Raw genomic sequence first — 18107 nt, 5'->3', positions numbered from 1 at the left:
TCTGATGTAGCATTTTCAAGCTTCTAAATAGTTCAAGAAATTTGAGCTGGAGGAAAAAAAGTGATCCTACAAATACCCCCAGGTACTGTGGGTAGTTGGCCAATTAGTCCAAGGTTAGACAGCATGTTAAATATTGAGCTAAAATCAATCCTTGAGTTTCTGGTTCACTTTCGTTGGATACCCTCTTCAATGGTTCTAAAATTAGTAGTTAATAACCACACTCAGTTGTACAGTGGTCAAGGTTTGTGGGTGAAAAAAAGAATGAAGAGCACTGAGACATTCATTCCATCAACAATGACACCTAATACAGTGCCCCTCTGTAACATGGACATAGCAATCACACCATTCTTCTGGTGACCAGGAAGAGACTGGATAAAAGACACCAGAGGAGAATCTCAGGAAGTCCTGAATGACTCTGGCCGTGAAGGGAGCAATGAGGTTCAAGCACACAAGTTCATGGAGCAAGAAAAACAAAAATCCTCACATCTGCTCCCCAGACCCCATCCTCAAAGGCTAGTATAAAAGTAAGAAAGGGCTGGGTCAGCTTAATAAATTTTCATGTGTCTTTAGTTGCTTTGTTAAAAATAATATGCCTAGAAGCCTGCAGATGAGGTAAAATGTTGAAAAGAGGCATGTTCCACATAGATCTCTCGAGCATTCCTAACACTGCCAAAAACTCCTTAAATCTTCCGGGAGACAAAACAGTCTCCTAGAGGGAAAAAAGTCTAACAGAGCTGTAGCTGTGATTTTCCTTTTTTTTTTTTTTTTTTTTTTTTGCGGTACGCGGGCCTCTCACTGTTGTGGCCTCTCCCGTTGCGGAGCACAGGCTCCGGACGCGCAGGCTCAGCGGCTATGGCTCACAGGCCCAGACGCTCCACGGCACGTGAGATCCCCCCGGACCGGGGCACGAACCCGCGTCCCCTGCATGAGCAGGCGGACTCTCAACCACTGCGCCACCAGGGAAGCCCTGTGATTTGCTTTTATTCCTAGGGTTTTTTTCCCCCCTTAGGTATTTAAAATCATATCAGAAATAAAGATCATACCAAAAATAAATTATTTTTTGTCATATAGTAGAATGTCACTGAACTGAACTTTGCCTAACAACTAGCATAAAGTTGTCGATCCGTCTTGCATTAGCAAAAACGACAATATGAATAAAAATAAGAAAATGAAACCAAAGAGAAATACTATTGAGAGGAAAAACAAAGACAAAATTCAAATTTACTTTGAAAAATCTGATTTTATTTTCTGAATCAAAAAGAAGTGTATTCATGTTAAATTTAGAATGTTTAACTTTCCATTGATCTCTCAAAATACTTTCCAAATATTGTTGACAGTGCTCAGAACTGTGTAAAAGTTAACATCCAATACCACATTTTTTTTTCCAATACCACATTTTAAAGAAAAACGTTTAAATGCAGGACCTATTTCTAAGAAACCCTTCTCAAAGGTCAAGGCATTGGCAATTCTAATTTTAAAAGAAAAGAATTTTAATTATTGGAAGTTTAAGTGACAAAGGTTTTCAAGAGCTATATATCAGATCTCTTTTAAAACCGAAAAAAATTTAATTTCTGAGGGACTCATACCTGACAACTCCAATTAAACATGACACTTCCCCACTCCACCCCCAAATTACTAAATGCGTTATTTCACCTTGGAATAGGAAAATTATAAAATGTAATTTAAAAACTATACTCTTTCTATATATTAATACATCATTTTAACTGTCATGTTTGCTAGCAGAATTATAAAATTAAAACCAAATTCTACATTCAAGGGACAAATGACAAATGCTTTCATTGCTTTATTTAAGAGTCTATCCCATTCTTTGTTGTCTTCTACCCCCATATTTTAAAATCATGACCAAAGGTCAGAAGTCAATCCATTTACCTGATATGAACAACTAGCAGATACTGGTCCTACATCTGTGTCTTTAAACAACTCAGTATTCAAAAGGCTGGGGTGGCGGGGATTTATAAGAACATGACTTAGGAACACTTTAGAATTCCAAAGTGACTCTGATACCCACGTCCCTAAAATCTAACAAACGTTATTCATAGGCTATTCACGTGTACTGAAGCATGTCCAGCATGCAGGTGAACTTCTTTTACTTGTTCAAATTGAGGTAAAACAGACAAAAAATACACAATATTAACAGAAGCTGCATAATTAAAACTAACCTTCTTTTGCTGCTTATTTCATATAAACTGATTTTTAAGTTTCTTCACAAAAAAAGAGATGCTATAGCCAATAATTTCTCCAATTTCAGTCACCCAAAAAAGTACGCTTCTTCTTTCAAAGTCGTTATTAGTAAAGAATGTTTTGAAATGAAGAAAAACATCTTTCTCCAGAATGTGCATTTTGTACTTAGAGTGATACAATTTCTTATTACTTTATTTTTCAAATTTAGAAGGAATTCAAGTCTGGGTACTATCTGATATTTTTTCAGATACCAAGCAATACCAACAGGATTCATAAATATGGTTTTCTGACAGGTAAATCGGCTAACATTTACAAAATACCAACAATTCTTCTTTCAAGCTTAGGATGGCTGAGATTTAGTAGTTATGATTAGTTTTTCAGTACAAATATGCATTTAAATCTTGATTTGTTTTGGCCAACATTTTAAATAGTCAAATTTTACTCCACTTCCAGGTTTTAAATGAAAACATAGCAACAAAAAAAAACTAGTGAAAATTACCCAACTGGCACAAGTCCCATATTTCAATGTTATTTTTAACCCAATAATTATAACCTACTGCCAGTAATTATTTATATGTATCTACTTGTTTTTATTAAATAAGCACTGGTCGGTTATATAAAAGAATTTTGCAAGAATGGTACTTGGCACTGGGTTACCTTAATGCTTCTGGTATTAATAGAAGCACTTAGAAAAATACCAGCTCTTAAGCACTTTTTGTCTGTAATTTGAATTTCCAAAAGCTTTTTTTCAATGTTACTTTTCCATTGGTAGATTCTAGGGAGTCTACTCCCAGCTGATCTGGTTGATTTTAAAAAACAAATAAAAAATCCCTAAGTCACATAATAATGGGACACTACACTTGCTTTTTACAGCATATGGAAATAGTTCCAGGCAGACCAAAAGTAGAAGAAAACCTGCCAAATCAAAGTATTGTAAATAAAGTTCATCTTACGTACCCCAGAGCAGAAAAGCTCAAAAATCAAAAAAATAAAATCAAACCCCCCCCTTTCCTCCACGCAAAACCCCACCCCAAACACTTTAGTTCTGAGCCTACCATTTCCCTAAAATGTTAATACCAGAAGCTTTAAGGTACTTAAAGCTGCAGCAGTAACATAGAAAGCGCCACACCACAGGGGAAACGCTACAAAGGGTTCAGCAGCCGCCCACTCAGCCCTCACCACCCTACCCCAATAACACATAAAAGCTCCTGTGGAAGTTGTTTTTTCTTATGCTAATAAAGGCATACCACCTAGTGTGCTAAAGACTAAAAACTAGCAGCATTAGAACAGGAAAGTGAAAATAGGAAGGCTACAGGAATGATCTAAATGCCTACTTAGGAGAAACAGAGCAGCAGACAGGACCCTGGCCCTCTAGTGTTTGCAGGGAAGTGGTGGAATTAAGCAGTTAGATTTACCCACATCAACACAAATTTAACAAAACTTCTGCAAGACACCAGAATAAAACCTGACCTTTCCAGTCAAAGGGCACAGAGAGGCCTCATCCATGTCCTGGAGTTGAATGAGTTCAAAGATTGGCAATAAAGGAAAAAAGAAAGCATTAGGGGCGTGATGGGAACCAGCTTGGCAGTTTATCGAACAGTCACCCCAAGTTTCTCCAGCACACGAACACCCTTTTCTTGGTATTCCTGTCGGGTCATCCAGAAGTTGTCTTTGTCCTTCATGATGTCCGCTAGAACTGCGCCACCCAGGAATACCATGTGCTTTCTGCGGGGTGGGTCTTCAATGCGGATTTTGAATTTCTAAAGGAGAAAGAGGAGATGATAAAACGTCACACGCATGGTGCTTTCTGCTTTATGAAAATGACTTTTCTTATATTCTCTTGTTGAATTCTCACAAAGGTCCTGTGATATAAGTATCTCAGTTAGAGAGAGAAATTTTGTAATTTGCCCAAAACTCACAGCCAGGAGATCACACATCCATCCCAGTGTGCTTAGAAGAGTTGCAATGTACACCTGTGGCCCCATCGTTAACTACACTCCTTGTCACTCTCAAAAGCAGCCTGATTTGAACAATGAATTCCATGTTCGCCCTACCAAGAGCCCAAGTACCAGAGCCCTGTGACAGGTTTCCCACTAATGGGCAAATCACCTGGCCAGCTGTCAAATGAAGAGTTGGGATAAGAGAACTGCTATAGTTTCTTCAAGGTCTCAGGCCCCTGTGATTGTAGTCCCATGCAATAGAGTAAGCTTTAAGTTCTTTTCTTATAAGCAAAGGTCACTTTCTATTCTCTCAAATTCAAACGAAATGTTCTCAAAATAAACAAGGCCTAATACGGTCAAAATAAATTATGAGGATGTTGGAAAAAATGAACACAGTAACCAAAATTAAAGACAAGCAGGAGCCACTATTAACTGTCTAACAAAGACCTCCATCTGTAGGTCAGTCAACACCTGAAAGAGAAACCTCAAAATGAAACAGCAGTTTTATTTACAAAGTCACAAATCCCACAAAAAGACTCAAAATAACTATGTCATTCTACATTGTCTTTACGTCACATAAATGAACCGTAGGATCTGTCATAACACATGACATAGAAAAACATCTGTTTACTTATTAATTCTGAGGCTAACCTACTGTTCTAACTGTTCTAGTTACTTTTTTACTCTTTGGCAGGGGTCAGCAAACTTTTTCTGCAAGGGACCAGAGACTAAGTACTTGAGGCTCTGCAGGTCTCTCTGGCAACACCTAAAGGCAGCCAGAGACAATATGTGACAATAGGTAACACATTATATGACAAAAGAATGGGTCTGGCTGTGTTCCAAAAAACTTTATAAAACAGCCAGGTTTGGTCCAGGGCTATGGTTTGGCAACCCCGCTCTCAGGGACACCTGGCTAGCCCCTGAGGACACCACTGCCCCTGCAGCTTTCTCAACTGGCTGCTATTTCTTTCTCTCACTACCTGCCTAACTCTGGAGGTTGGTAACAGTAATTCTTGTTCACTGTTCTCTCCCTCCTCCATGTAACTCCACAGCCACTCAGAAACTCATCCTATCTGACTATTCCATCCACTACCCCTCTTTGCCCAGGGCAGCTATAGATGCCCAGGTTATTCCTCCTCATACCTGCTCTGTGGCACGTGTGCATGCTCTCTCCACCATGTCCTGACATCATCCTCAGTGATTCTGTCTTTCTCTCCCTCACTCGGCAGAACACCAACTCGGGTGATCAACTCTCTTGCTCTGCCCCTGCCTTCAAGCAACTGAACACGTGTCGGAGAAACTCAACATCTAGCTTTAAACGTTACCTCAGCTGAGCCCCTCAGTGCTGCTCGGCAATCCCGTGACATTTCTCTTCTCTCTTGCACTCTGCAAGACACCACTTCACACCTCCTCGTCTATCTTATAAACCTCTCCCAGCTCCTTCCTCCTCTCAGAGCCTCCTAACCTGTCTTGTGATTTCACCTTTCCTCCTCCCTTCCCTCAACAGTCTATTCACCACCCAGACTTAATGAGCCTTTAAACAAGTCAGATCCTACCATCTCTGCGCAAGATCCTCCTTCCTCAATAGGAGGAAAGCCAAACTCTTCCCCGTGGCTGAATAAGACTTACATCCTGACTACCTTTCTGAGCTCACCTTCCAGCCCCCGCCCTTGCTCACTCTGCTCCAGCCACTCCCACCAACTTGGGGCTCTTCCTGCCTGGAAGATTCTTCCCCCCAGAGAGTCAGGCTGCCCACTGGCTCACTCCGTTCAGGTCTTTGCTCAAAAGTTATCTTATCTCACGGGAGTACTTCTCTGATCACACTACACAAAGGAGCACACCGTCTCCCCCAATCACTGCCCGCTCTCTAGCCCCTAACCTGACTTCTCCATAGTGCTTATTACTACTGATATATTATTCACAGACTAAACGCGGGGATTTTTGGTTTTGTTCACCACTGTTTTGTTTCTCCCACCATCTAGACAAGTGTTTGGCACCTAGAAGGAGTTCAAGAAGCACTTGCTAAATAATCATCTGAGACTGATTTTAAATTATATGTATACTCAAAGTCAGACAAATGAGTGAAGTACTTAGACAACATGGCTCCTTTTGAGTTTTTTAATTTGTTTAATGTATGAGTCCATACACAATTTAATTTCAACAATTTGAGTCACAAATAAAAGATGTGACATAGTGTCTCTAATACATACAGCCCTCTGTAGGATGTAATCTCATTACATAAACTGATCAAAGTTGGTGAGATGAACCTCAGAGATTAATTTAGAATTAAACGACTCTTAATTGAGTGCATAGTATGTATAGTATACTTCACACAGTCCAGGGTTTGTAGGAAAAAAATCAATGCCAAATAACCACCAACTGTTACGTACTAGTTTAAAAATTTCTTCCTACTGTACACACCAACAACTACCAATTAAAGTCTGTTTCAAGAGCTATGATAGTTGACGGGGATGCAAAAGAACTGGAGACACGGTGTTGTTTACAATCTGATTGGGGAGATAAGACATATGCAAGAAACAGCCAGAAAATAACTCAGTCAGAAACATAAGACAGTCCAAGAGTAGCACTGAATGCTGACTACATATTAAAAAAACAAGTTAAAAAAAAACAAACCCAAAGGGGTCTTTCTCTCCCCATAGTACAACAGGTTCTTCCCATATACTTACAGGCACCTCTGGCTCCAGGCTGTTTGTTACAGATGAACCAAAACATCTGGCCCTGGGCCCGGGTGCCTCGATACACTGAATACAGAGGTGCCCCAGCACTAGGACCGCTGTGAGACAAAGCTCATCGTGAACCATTTACTTCTTCCTACCTCTTCAAGGCTATACTAGACTGCATTAGGAATTTGTTTAGAAAGACTTCTTGCTCCCTCTGGTGGCTGTCAAGAGTCACAAACTATTTTACAGGGTTTTAAAAGTATGTTAACAGTTGGATTATTGACTACTTACAGAAAGTTTTTCCACATCTCCCTTCAACACTCGTTCTAAGTAAAGCTGTTTAAGCTCTCGTTCCAACCGTGATGGCAGCCCAGGGTACATAGTAGACCCTCCAGAAAGCACAATGTGCTTATAGAATTCAGATCTAGAAAAACACAATAGGTATTCATTAGGCGTTTCAGATTAGGAAAACAGTATCTCAGAGTTGCTTTTATTTACATCAGCCTCAGGTGGCTGCTGGGAGAATTAAATAAAATTCAACATGTAAACCACAAGGCTGAATGTTTGCTATTACTACTGTTAATAGATAATAAAGCCTCTTTATATATAAAATTATTAGCATTTTGATAACAATACTTCTAAAGCACATAACATTTCCTTGCAAATGTAATTGAGTCTTTTAGTAATGACCAGTTTACATTACAAACTTGCAGTATTTGGACTGTGCTATCACAGTGCTTCCATGGAGCCACTTAGATGTGGTTGTTTACTATAATTAACCATATTCTACCACGATTCCAGTTCTTGCTTTGCCCCTTTGCTTTGAGGCCGTCAGCCACTATTTTTGGTTAGATTGATGTGCTTGCTTCTTAGAGCAGTCCTCGCTTTCTTCCTTAGATATGCTGTTGGTCATGATACCAGATAATCAAATCTAAAATAACCATATGTAGTAAAAGTAACATCATCTGAAGTGAGGGTCTGAGGAACTCTTCTCCTAGTAAAACTCAGGAGCTAAGTCATCCATTTTGGCCTCATTCAAACTCACTTCCAGGTTTTTACTTACTTTCAGGTTCTCAAAGGCTCAGGCTATTATAATTCTAGCTTCTAGAAGAAGTTCTGTATTGTATTTAATTGCAGAAGTATGCACATGAGTGTGACATAAACTAAGTTGCTGAGGTATAGCTACATGTGGTAAGTGCCCATGAGCATTTATTTTTCTTTTCTTTTTAAAATTAATTTATTTTTATTTATTTATTTTTGGCTGCACTGGGTCTTCGTTGCTGTGCACGGGCTTTCTCTAGTGGCGAGCAGGGGCTACTCTTCGTTGCAGTGCACGGGCTTCTCATTGCGGTGTCTTCTCTGGTTGCCGAGCACAGGCTCTAGGCACGCGGGTTTCAGTAGTTGTGACTCGCAGGCTCAGTAGTTGTGGCGCACGGACTTAGTTGCTCCGCAGCATGTGGGATCTTCCTGGACCAGAGCTCGAACCCGTGTCCCCTCTGTTGGCAGGCGGATTCTTAACCACTGCGCCACCAGGGAAGCCCCCCATGAGCATTTACATGTATGCTTTCAACACACAGGACATGCAAAACAAAATCTGAGTTGTGCTGCTTTCCAGTGCTAGCAACGTGGAGAGGGTACTGAACTTCACTCCGTTGCTTTAGGAACATCAAAACTTTAATCACTACCAACAGGAATGCACTTTGAAATATAATTTTGCTATTAGTGATCATTAAATCAAGGGACAAAAGCATCTACCCAATCCCTACCATAAGAATTTATCATAATTATGAAGTCTAGATGAGATTTTTGATCATCTTCCATTAGATTTATAGCTTTTTATAAGCCAACTGCTATTTTTATTAATTTCCATTACCAGCCTGTTCCCCAGCCAGCCCACAAAAATTAGGGGGTTATTTCATTCAGGGTTAAATAAAGAAGTAGGCAAACACTTGCTTAATAAAATGCTTCTGAGTGAATTTCTCAATAACTTGAGTACAAAGGAGAGCTTTCTAAACTACGACTCAAACTCTAGATGCAATAAAAGATTATAAATCTTTTTATATAACTAAATAAAAACAAAATTTTGTATGGCCAAAAACACCATAAGAGACAAATGAAAAATGACAAACTGTCTGCAATAGATATCACAGAGCTAATATAAAAAGAACTTTTTCAAAAACTGAGAGAAAACATTTTTTTTAATTCCATAGAACAGGCAAAAGCCATGAACAGATAATTCACCAGGATAAGATATAAAAATGGCCCTAGACATAGAAAAATATATTCAACTTCAATCTTAAGAGAAACGCAAATTAAAACTACATTAAGATATCATTTCTCACTCATTTGACTTGGCATAAAAGTAAAATGCTGAAAAACTGTGTGAACAAGCTGTTGGGGACACAGGTGCCCTCATATATGACTGATGGGAAAAAGAAAGGGTACAACTTTCATAGAAGGGAACTGAGCAATAACGAAACCACACACATTTATCCTTCAACCCAACTATTCCCCCCAGACATTTTTTCAGAATATATATGCCCAACAATACAAAGATACAGTGTGCACAAGGTTATTAAATGCAGCATTATCACTGCATCATCACACTGGAAAAAAGAATGCAACTGGAACAAAGAATAAGGACAACCCCTAGGAAGTGGCAGATGGAGAGAACAAACGTGTGGACACCGAGGAGGGAAAGCAGGGGCAGGGCAGGGGATGAATTGGGAGATTGGGACTGACATACATACACACGTGTATAAAACGGATAATAAAAACCTGCCGTATAAAAAGAAGGCAGTTTAAAAAAAAAAAAAAAAAAAAAAAAAAAGAAGGCAGTTTTAGACCTTAAGAAAAAAAGCTTGTTTCAAATACATTAAGTGAAAAAAGCAAAGTGCAAAGGAGTATTTACGGTATGCTACCTTTTGTGCAAGAAAATAAAAAAGAGGGAGGAGGACTAGGGTGAAAGACAAGGGGTGGGGAGAGTAATACTTCTGAGTATACTTTTTTGTATAGATTTCACCACCTATTCAGAAAACAAAATTAAAGATGAGCCAGGAATATCCTGTGCCACAAAACAGAATGAAGTAGAATGTGCTCAAAAAGAGATGAGGGCACATCAAAGGACACAGCAGCTTGCTTGAAGGGGCTTTCACAGGCGATATCAGGAACAATTTAGCACCAAAATGAAATAAGGCAGTAATAAATTATAATCCACCAAATAAAATCATGAGACCATACTGATAATCAACAAACAAAACAAGGGAGAAAGGAAAAGGACTTCTTTATGCTAGAATGCCAACTAATAAATACAGAATGACAGAATGAGAAAAAAAATCACCTTTTTGCAACCACCACAATACAAATGGATTTAGGCAAGAATCATCAACAGAGGCCAAAAGGGGTGGGGGCCAGAGTTTGATGAGGAACAGGAGATTTACACAGTCTCAAAGTATCTTCCCACAAATTACTTAAAAGTCAGGAAAGGAAAAAAAAAAGAAAACGTACACAGTGGAGAAAATAGGAAACTTCATTAAGAGTTTAACACTAATATCACCAATTCGGAGCAAACAGACATCACTCCAGATGTAATAACCTGAGAAGGACACATCACTTAAGTACTGTTCTAGCCAAAAATGCACAATCTAAATCTAATCATAAGAAAACATTCAAACCCAAATTGTACTCTGCAGAGATATCAATGTCATAAAAGACTGAGAACTATAATAGATAAAGGGTGACTAAGAGACATGACGACTAAATACAATGTGTGACCTTAGATTTGATCCTTTACCGGAGAAAAGAAAAACTGTATAAAGGACATTATAGGGACAGTGAACAAAACTGAAATACAGATGGTAGATAAAAGTATGTCAGTAATCAATCCCCAGAACTCAATAATGCACTGTGGCTGTAAGAGAATAGCCTCATTCCTAAGAAATACAAAGTGAATATTAAGCAGTAAAGAGGACTTATGCATACAACCTACTCAAATGGCTCAAGAAAGAAAAGAGAGAGAGAGCACACAAACATGCAGAATGTTAAAATCAGTAAAATGGAAAACTGGATCGTGTATAGGAGTTCTCTATTCTATTCTTGCAACTTTCAACATTTAAACTATTTCAAAGTAAGATTAAAGAGGCACCTGAGACACAATGATATATGCTGTTCAACAACCAGTGTCATCCTATCAGAAACCTGAGTGAGACAACAGACAACTTGGTCATTCTAGCTATTTATATTCCATCTATTTCTTTTCTTTCTTTTTTTTTTTTTTTTGCGGTACGCGGGCCTCTCACTGTTGTGGCCTCTCCCATTGCGGAGCACACGCTCCAGACGCGCAGGCTCAGCGGCCATGGCTCACGGGCCCAGCCGCTCCGCGGCATGTGGGATCTTCCCGGACCGGGGCACGAACCCGTGTCCCCTGCATCGGCAGGCGGACTCTCAACCACTGCACCACCAGGGAAGCCCTATTCCATCTATTTCTGATAAATAACTTTGAAACAACAATTTCTAATATACCTGGTATCGATGTCAGCTGCCTGGATTGTGTTAAAAAGCAATTCAGCAACACCTACTCCCTCAACATTGATCAAGTGAGGCTGAAACAAAGCTTCTGGTGCTTCAAATCTCTCTCCCCCAACTTTGATAATGCGGCCATCTGGGAGCTAGAAACCAAGAACAATCAGGTATCAGCAAAAGATTTTAAAAGTTCCTAGTGCTCTTTAGATGTTAGTACTTATAAACTTATAAACACCTGTTCTAGAACCAAAATCATTATCAGCAATATATTTCTCTGAAAATACATTTCTGAAAAAAGACAAAAAAGGTAAATTAAATACATCAAAATAATTGTTTTTATTACCATGCTATGTTCTGCTTTTAAAATGGTATGTCACGGCCCCAAATAGGAGGAATTTCTTGGAGGATTCGCCAACGCACGAGTGTGTGATGGTCCACTGGTGTGTGCAGGTGAGTACTACAGGTGGCACTGATCGCCCATGGCAATTGGATTTTTGCTGGGGTCAGTGCTGCTCATCATTTTAACACATTTGGAGTTTATGGATATTTTTACCATGGAGCACAGACAGATTCAATTAAAAATTTTAAGTAATTTCTTTCACCAAGTAATTACTCTGGGAAACTTTATTATTTTGTCATCAAAACACTTATATCACGTGTGAAACTTCTGTCAAATCATTTAATCTAAAAAAATTGTATGATTAAGAAAACTTAAAGAATATTGACCTAGACTATTTATTGGGCAATTCTGTTGTATCCTACTTACTAGGTCCTATTAAATTTTAAATGATAATGAATAAATATAATTTTAAGAAAATGAGATTTAAACAACTGGTCAGATACCATTACAACATGACCTTGTGCAGAAAACTCTTAAGTTACATCATGTTTATATTTAATTAAATGAGAAATGTTAAACAAAAACTCCCTCACAATTCACTGAATTGACCTAAGTAACAAGCATGCTTGTATACGCTGGCATTGGACACATTTCTGTACGACATACCACAATTAGTTTTACATTAACATTTCTAACAGTATATTTGTTTAAAATAATTATCTTTAGATTCCAAAACTGACTTTCCAATATGACAAAGCATCATGAAGCAAGTTCCTTAAGACATTTACCCCCGTTTGCTATGATTGTTTACAAGTATGTGCAAAGCAATCACTCCAAAATTATCTTTTTATAAATCACATCAATGTCTTTAAAACAAAATTTACCCTTAAAAAAAATACACTTTAAAACCCAAACTTGAAATCACCCCAAGATACATGGAAAAACTTCACATGGCACACTACTGTTACCAAAACCTCTGTACCTGGCCTTTCCAGCCTCTGATGGTGTGGCTCTTCTCAAAGCTCTATTTGCAGGCCAGCCTGGGGTCACCTACCCTAGGAACTACCTCTTGGAACTGTTAAAACTGTATGCTTCCCATTTCTTTGCACGAAATCTTACCCTTTCCTTTATTTGTCCACTCTTATCCCTCTTCATTTACTCATCAGTTCACTATTTGTTGCATGTATTTTTGTAACCTACCTCAAACTCTCTGAGAAAGGAGAATAAATAAATAAAACATGTCTTACACTTCTAGTTCCCTTATCCTCTGCCTCATGACACTTTCTTCCAAAGTCAGGTAGGTGACAAATTATAAATCTAGGGTAACTGCCAAGAAGGCTTCAGGAAAGAATCCCCAGAGCAAATCTGGAGATCATTAAGTTGCAAAGTATTGACTTATTGACTATTTGGATCAGTATCTTCTAAAATTAAACAATATAACTTATAAAAATTTATAATTATTTTTATTCTTTTTTTTTGATTTATTTAGTTTTGGCTGTGTTGGGTCTTCACTACTGTGCGTGGGCTTTCTCTAGCTGCGGCGAGCGGGGGCTACTCTTTGTTGCGGTGTGCGGGCTTCTCACTGCGGTGGCTTCTCTTGTTGCAGAGCACGGGCTCTAGGCGCACGGGCTTCAGTAGTTGTGGCACGAGCTCAGGAGTTGTGGCTCAAGGCCTTAGCTGCTCCACGGCACGTGGGATCTTCCCGGACCAGGGCTCGAACCCACATCCCCTGCATTGGCAGGTGGATTCTTAACCGCTGTGCCACCAGGGAAGTCCCTATTCATTTATTTTTGTTTTTGTTTTCTTTTGGCTGTACCATGTGGCATACACGATCTTTAGTTCCCCGTCCAGGTATCAAACCCATGCCCCCTGCAGTGGAAGCGCAGTCTTTTTTTTTTTTCCAATTTTTTTTTTTTTTTTTTTTTTTTTTTTTTTTTTTTTTTTATGCGTTACGCGGGCCTCTCACTGCTGTGGCCTCTCCCGTCGCGGAGGACAGGCTCCGGACGCGCAGGCTCAGCGGCCATGGCTCACGGGCCCAGCCGCTCCGCGGCATGCGGGATCCTCCCAGACCGGGGCACGAACCCGCGTCCCCTGCATCGGCAGGCGGACTCTCAACCACTGCGCCACCAGGGAAGCCCTTTTTTTCCAATTTTTAAAAAAATAATTTTTATTGGAGTACAGTTGATTTACAATGCTGTGTTAGCTTCAGGTGTACAGCAAAGTGAACCAGTTATACATATACATATACCTACTCTTTTTTAGACTCTCTTACCATATAGGTCATTACAGAGTACTGAATAGAGTAGCCTATGCTATATAGTAAGTCCTTATTAGTTACCTATTTTATATATAGTAGTGTGTATACGTCAATCCCAATTTCCCAATTTATCCCTCCCCCACCTTATCCCCTGGTAACTGTTTTTCTTTTTTTTTTAAATATCTTTATTGGCGTATAATTTTTTACAATGTTGTATTAGTTTCTGCTGTACAACGAAGTGAATCCGCTATATGTATACATATATCCCCATATCCCCCCCCTCTTGATCCTCCCTCCCACCCTCCCTATCCCACTCCTCTAAGTCATCACAAAGCATCCAGCTGATCTCCTTGTGCTATGCAGCAGCTTCCCACTAGCCATCCATATGGAAGCACGGAGTCTTAACTGCTAGACCACCAGGGAAGTCCCTATAATTATTTTTTAAATGACTATTATGTACATATTTGTGATAGGTTGAGTTTACATGAATCAAATGGTTTAAGAATACTTGCTTTTATTGCCTATCACTCAATTTCATTTTAATAACTACTAGATCCTAGCGGCACCAATGACATATTAGACCTTACAATTCTTAGTTGCAGGGGATGCCCTGTTCATTGTAGGATGTTTAACAGCCTTCCTGCAAAGCTGTAACAACCAAAAAATGTCTCCAGATGCATTGATCAAAGATGCAATGTGGAAGTACTTTATACCCAGATGAATGACAGACTTAAAGACAGCAATACATTAAAAATTCAGGGAGGATCAACTCCCCTAGTGTAAACTATAACTAGGTTCTAAGTCTCATCAGTTTCAATTTCAAGTTAACATTTGTTTTGAACATCTCATTAAGAAAATACTAAGTCGGGAAGACTGCCACCTACTGACTTATAAAAGCCATCCTATAGGATGACCACTTCCCAAAGTATCTCAGAACACCAGCCCCATGAAATGCTGAGGAATTACTGCAATCATGTACAAATCAGCATATCAAAGGCTCTGAGAAGTCCTTTAATAAAGTGAAATCAACTCTCTCCCAAACTTACCTGAAAATGTAGCCCCCATTTTAATTTTTGTGAAATACCTATTAACATCTCACAGAAATAACATTACGTGAAACCCATGCTGAAAAATGCTATTCCAGGTACTAGAGTCTCAAAATAATATCTCACATCTAACTGCATCCTGAAGTAGAAAAGCAATACATGATTCTTGCCTTATTTCATGTTATACGGTATCCTAAAATAATTAAATCATAGAATCATAATGTAGAAAGACATTAAAGATCACACATATACATATTATAACAACCCAAACCAAAAATACTGGATTCCAAGAAAACCTCCTTAAGCATACACCAACAGCCAAAGTTGTCCATTTTAAAACCACATATATATTATACACTGGAAATACTTACTGTGTAAGATTCAACTAATACTGTAGTTTCTAAGGCCAGTTTCTGCTCTTGCTCAATATTATACCCCACATAACACAATTTTTCTTTAATCATGCGAACCGTTTCAAAATCAGCAGAATGGTTGAAGGCGTAGCCCCGCAACAGAAGGAGCTGGTACAAAAAAATAGCAGTAAATCCACAAGTAATCTGAATGAGTTCAACTCTGCAAAAGCGATTAATGCTCTCTAAATATGTCACATCAATACCAAATGCAATGGGCAGTGAAGCCTTAGCTCTTACTGAGTATTTCAGAAATGGGAGTATTACTTGCCATAATAGGATTTATATTTCAGTTTCACAGAGAGACAGAATTAACAGTTCATGAATAATAAACGGCCAAAATGAGCAAAATATCTATTAATAAATAATATTTTACACTGGACTCCTGTAATTCTGCAATTTGCTCAATCAATACCATATTCATGAAATACCCCAGGTCTTAACAAAGTTTTATCCCTAACTTCTATTATGTCTGACACATATTAGATGGGCAATAGCATTTGTTAAAAAAAAAAAAAAAACCCACATAATATGCATCATAAACAACATTTTCATATAAAAACTTAAGAAAACAAATCCCCTTATCTTTGTGCTTATGTTCAAAAGAAATCCCTTGGGCACTCCTTTGGTAGTCACCTTCGAGTAGAATTTTGGCTTAGAATGAGAGTATTATAATTCTCATTAACAATCTTATTATTACTTTAAATGAGATTAAAGGAACCCAATGTCAAGGTGAAGACTTAATGCAACCTAATTTACTGCACAGATTTCATCCTAGAACAGTCTCTTCACAGCAGCACCAATGACATATCGGACCTTACAATTCTTAGTTGCAGGGGATGCCCTGTTCATTGTAGGATGTTTAGCAGCCTTCCTGCAAAGCTGTAACAACCAAAAAATGTCTCCAGACACTGCAAAATGTCCCTGGGGGGTAGCATTATCCCTGACTGAGAGCCACTGACTGACCTGGAGAGAATACACTAACTACAGAATTCTGGTACAGACAACATTCTAAACCTTTTTTTCCCACATTACAAAAAACCCACATGCCTCCAAATGGTGGCCTTATATACTTTATCCAGCAATGTTTTAAAGAAAATTATAACTAATTATATTCACAAGTACACTTTATCATCCACCTGTTCAAAGGAAGGTCTTATGGCAGAAAGGTTGCCTAGGTTGTTCAAGGAAGTTTTAGAGTCTTCCTCCATCTTTGAAATACCTCTCTACCCATTCCTTGGGAATAGTAAATATAATTATGTACTGATGAACTCTCATTAGTATACAAGAGATCACGTGTGTGAATCTCATGGATTTTATACGAATAATGAACTGGGCCACTCCTCTGGTGGTGCAGATTAGCTAGAATCCTGAGATGATACATTTAATTTTGTGTTAAGTTGGTACACACAAAACTACAAAATCTAATTCTATGATATATATTTTTTGTGCTTACCTTGATAAGATATCTGGTAATATCCCTCCCAGCAATATCCAGTCTCCTGGTAAGGTGAGGGAGAGAAAAGCCTTCATACACTGGGCAAATGTGAGTCACACCATCTCCAGAGTCCACCACTACTCCAGTTAATAAGCCTGTGGAAGAACAATGAGGTTGTAAATAAAAAGCCAAATCAGAAAAATCAAAGCCAGCATATTTCAAATATTGGTAAAGAAACCAAACTAGAAACGTCACCAACCAGAATGGTCTAAAAGCCAGCATTTCTTTATTATTTGCTTATTTTGCAGCTTATTTCGCATACACAGACACTAAAGTCAGTGTTCTCTCACATGCCTCCTGTGAGACTTTTAGTCTAATCATGGGCTACCCCAGGAGATAGCCCTCGGACTATTTTTCAGACCTAGGACTGAAAAATACAACATGGTCTTTATTTTTCCTTCCAACTTAATCTGGATCCCTGAATTCCCTTAAAGTAAAATTTTCTAGAGCATCATGGATAACTTTTACGAAAACCATTGTGAAAGGTAAATATTACACAAGTTGATAGTGAACCTGTTGAAATAATCTAGTTCTTTATTATTATTTTTGTCATATGACAAAACTGTGTTTGGAAAATTTGTTGATACTAGATAGCTAGAAATCTGAGAACTATTCATCTTGACTAGCCGAAGGATCATTTCAATCATTCACCAGAAACCAAAAAGACAATGCCAGTTAAACCTCTTAACAAACAGCAAAGAAGCTGCCCTGTTTCTCATAAGTGCTATTTAAAACTATAAATGGCCGCAAATTACTGTTTCACCTTCTGTGTCAGGGTTAATTCAGGAAAGACAAAACTTTTTCTGACTCATGTTTTCTAGTAGTTTTTAATAGTCTAATAATATTTTTAACAACAACAAAAATTTTAACCAGAATATGCATTATCTACAATTTGCTCAAGCATTCTTTTATCATTGTCCCATCCCTGTCCCATCCCTCTTTCTCATTATGCACTAAGTAACTGATTTATCTTGGAATACGTTTATTCAAACCACCTCCTACTGAAGTTGATATAATCTGTTTTTCCTTGACTGATTTTTTAAGTTTCATAAAAATCATACACTGCCTCTTAAGGTTGCATTCTTTTAAACAAGAGACTTTCTATTGTAAAAAAGAAGAATCCACAATATCATTAATTCAAAAATACTCCCAGTAATATCAACTAAAGCAGCAATTTACATATTTTATTTTCCAAATAGACCTTCCCATCCA

General features: G+C 38.4%; 1 protein-coding gene across 1 annotated transcript in view; it reads right to left on the bottom strand.

Moving 5' to 3' along the window:
* Window positions 1-1220: 1220 nt before the first annotated feature.
* The window catches only part of ACTR2 (actin related protein 2), a 35774-nt gene continuing 18887 nt past the window's right edge, over window positions 1221-18107 (bottom strand). The window contains exons 5-9 of the mRNA XM_032652605.1: window positions 16854-16990; window positions 15359-15508; window positions 11345-11490; window positions 7115-7247; window positions 1221-3962 (exon numbers count right to left, since the gene is read on the bottom strand). Of these exons, the coding sequence (XP_032508496.1) occupies window positions 3792-3962; window positions 7115-7247; window positions 11345-11490; window positions 15359-15508; window positions 16854-16990 (737 nt within the window). The 3' untranslated portion in view covers window positions 1221-3791. The remainder of the gene's footprint in view (window positions 3963-7114; window positions 7248-11344; window positions 11491-15358; window positions 15509-16853; window positions 16991-18107) is intronic.

The sequence above is a fragment of the Phocoena sinus genome, chromosome 13 (genome assembly GCF_008692025.1).
Source record: "Phocoena sinus isolate mPhoSin1 chromosome 13, mPhoSin1.pri, whole genome shotgun sequence".
NCBI lineage: Eukaryota > Metazoa > Chordata > Mammalia > Artiodactyla > Phocoenidae > Phocoena > Phocoena sinus.
Note: the sequence above shows the minus strand (reverse complement) of the source record. Positions and strands in the feature narration are given on the sequence as shown.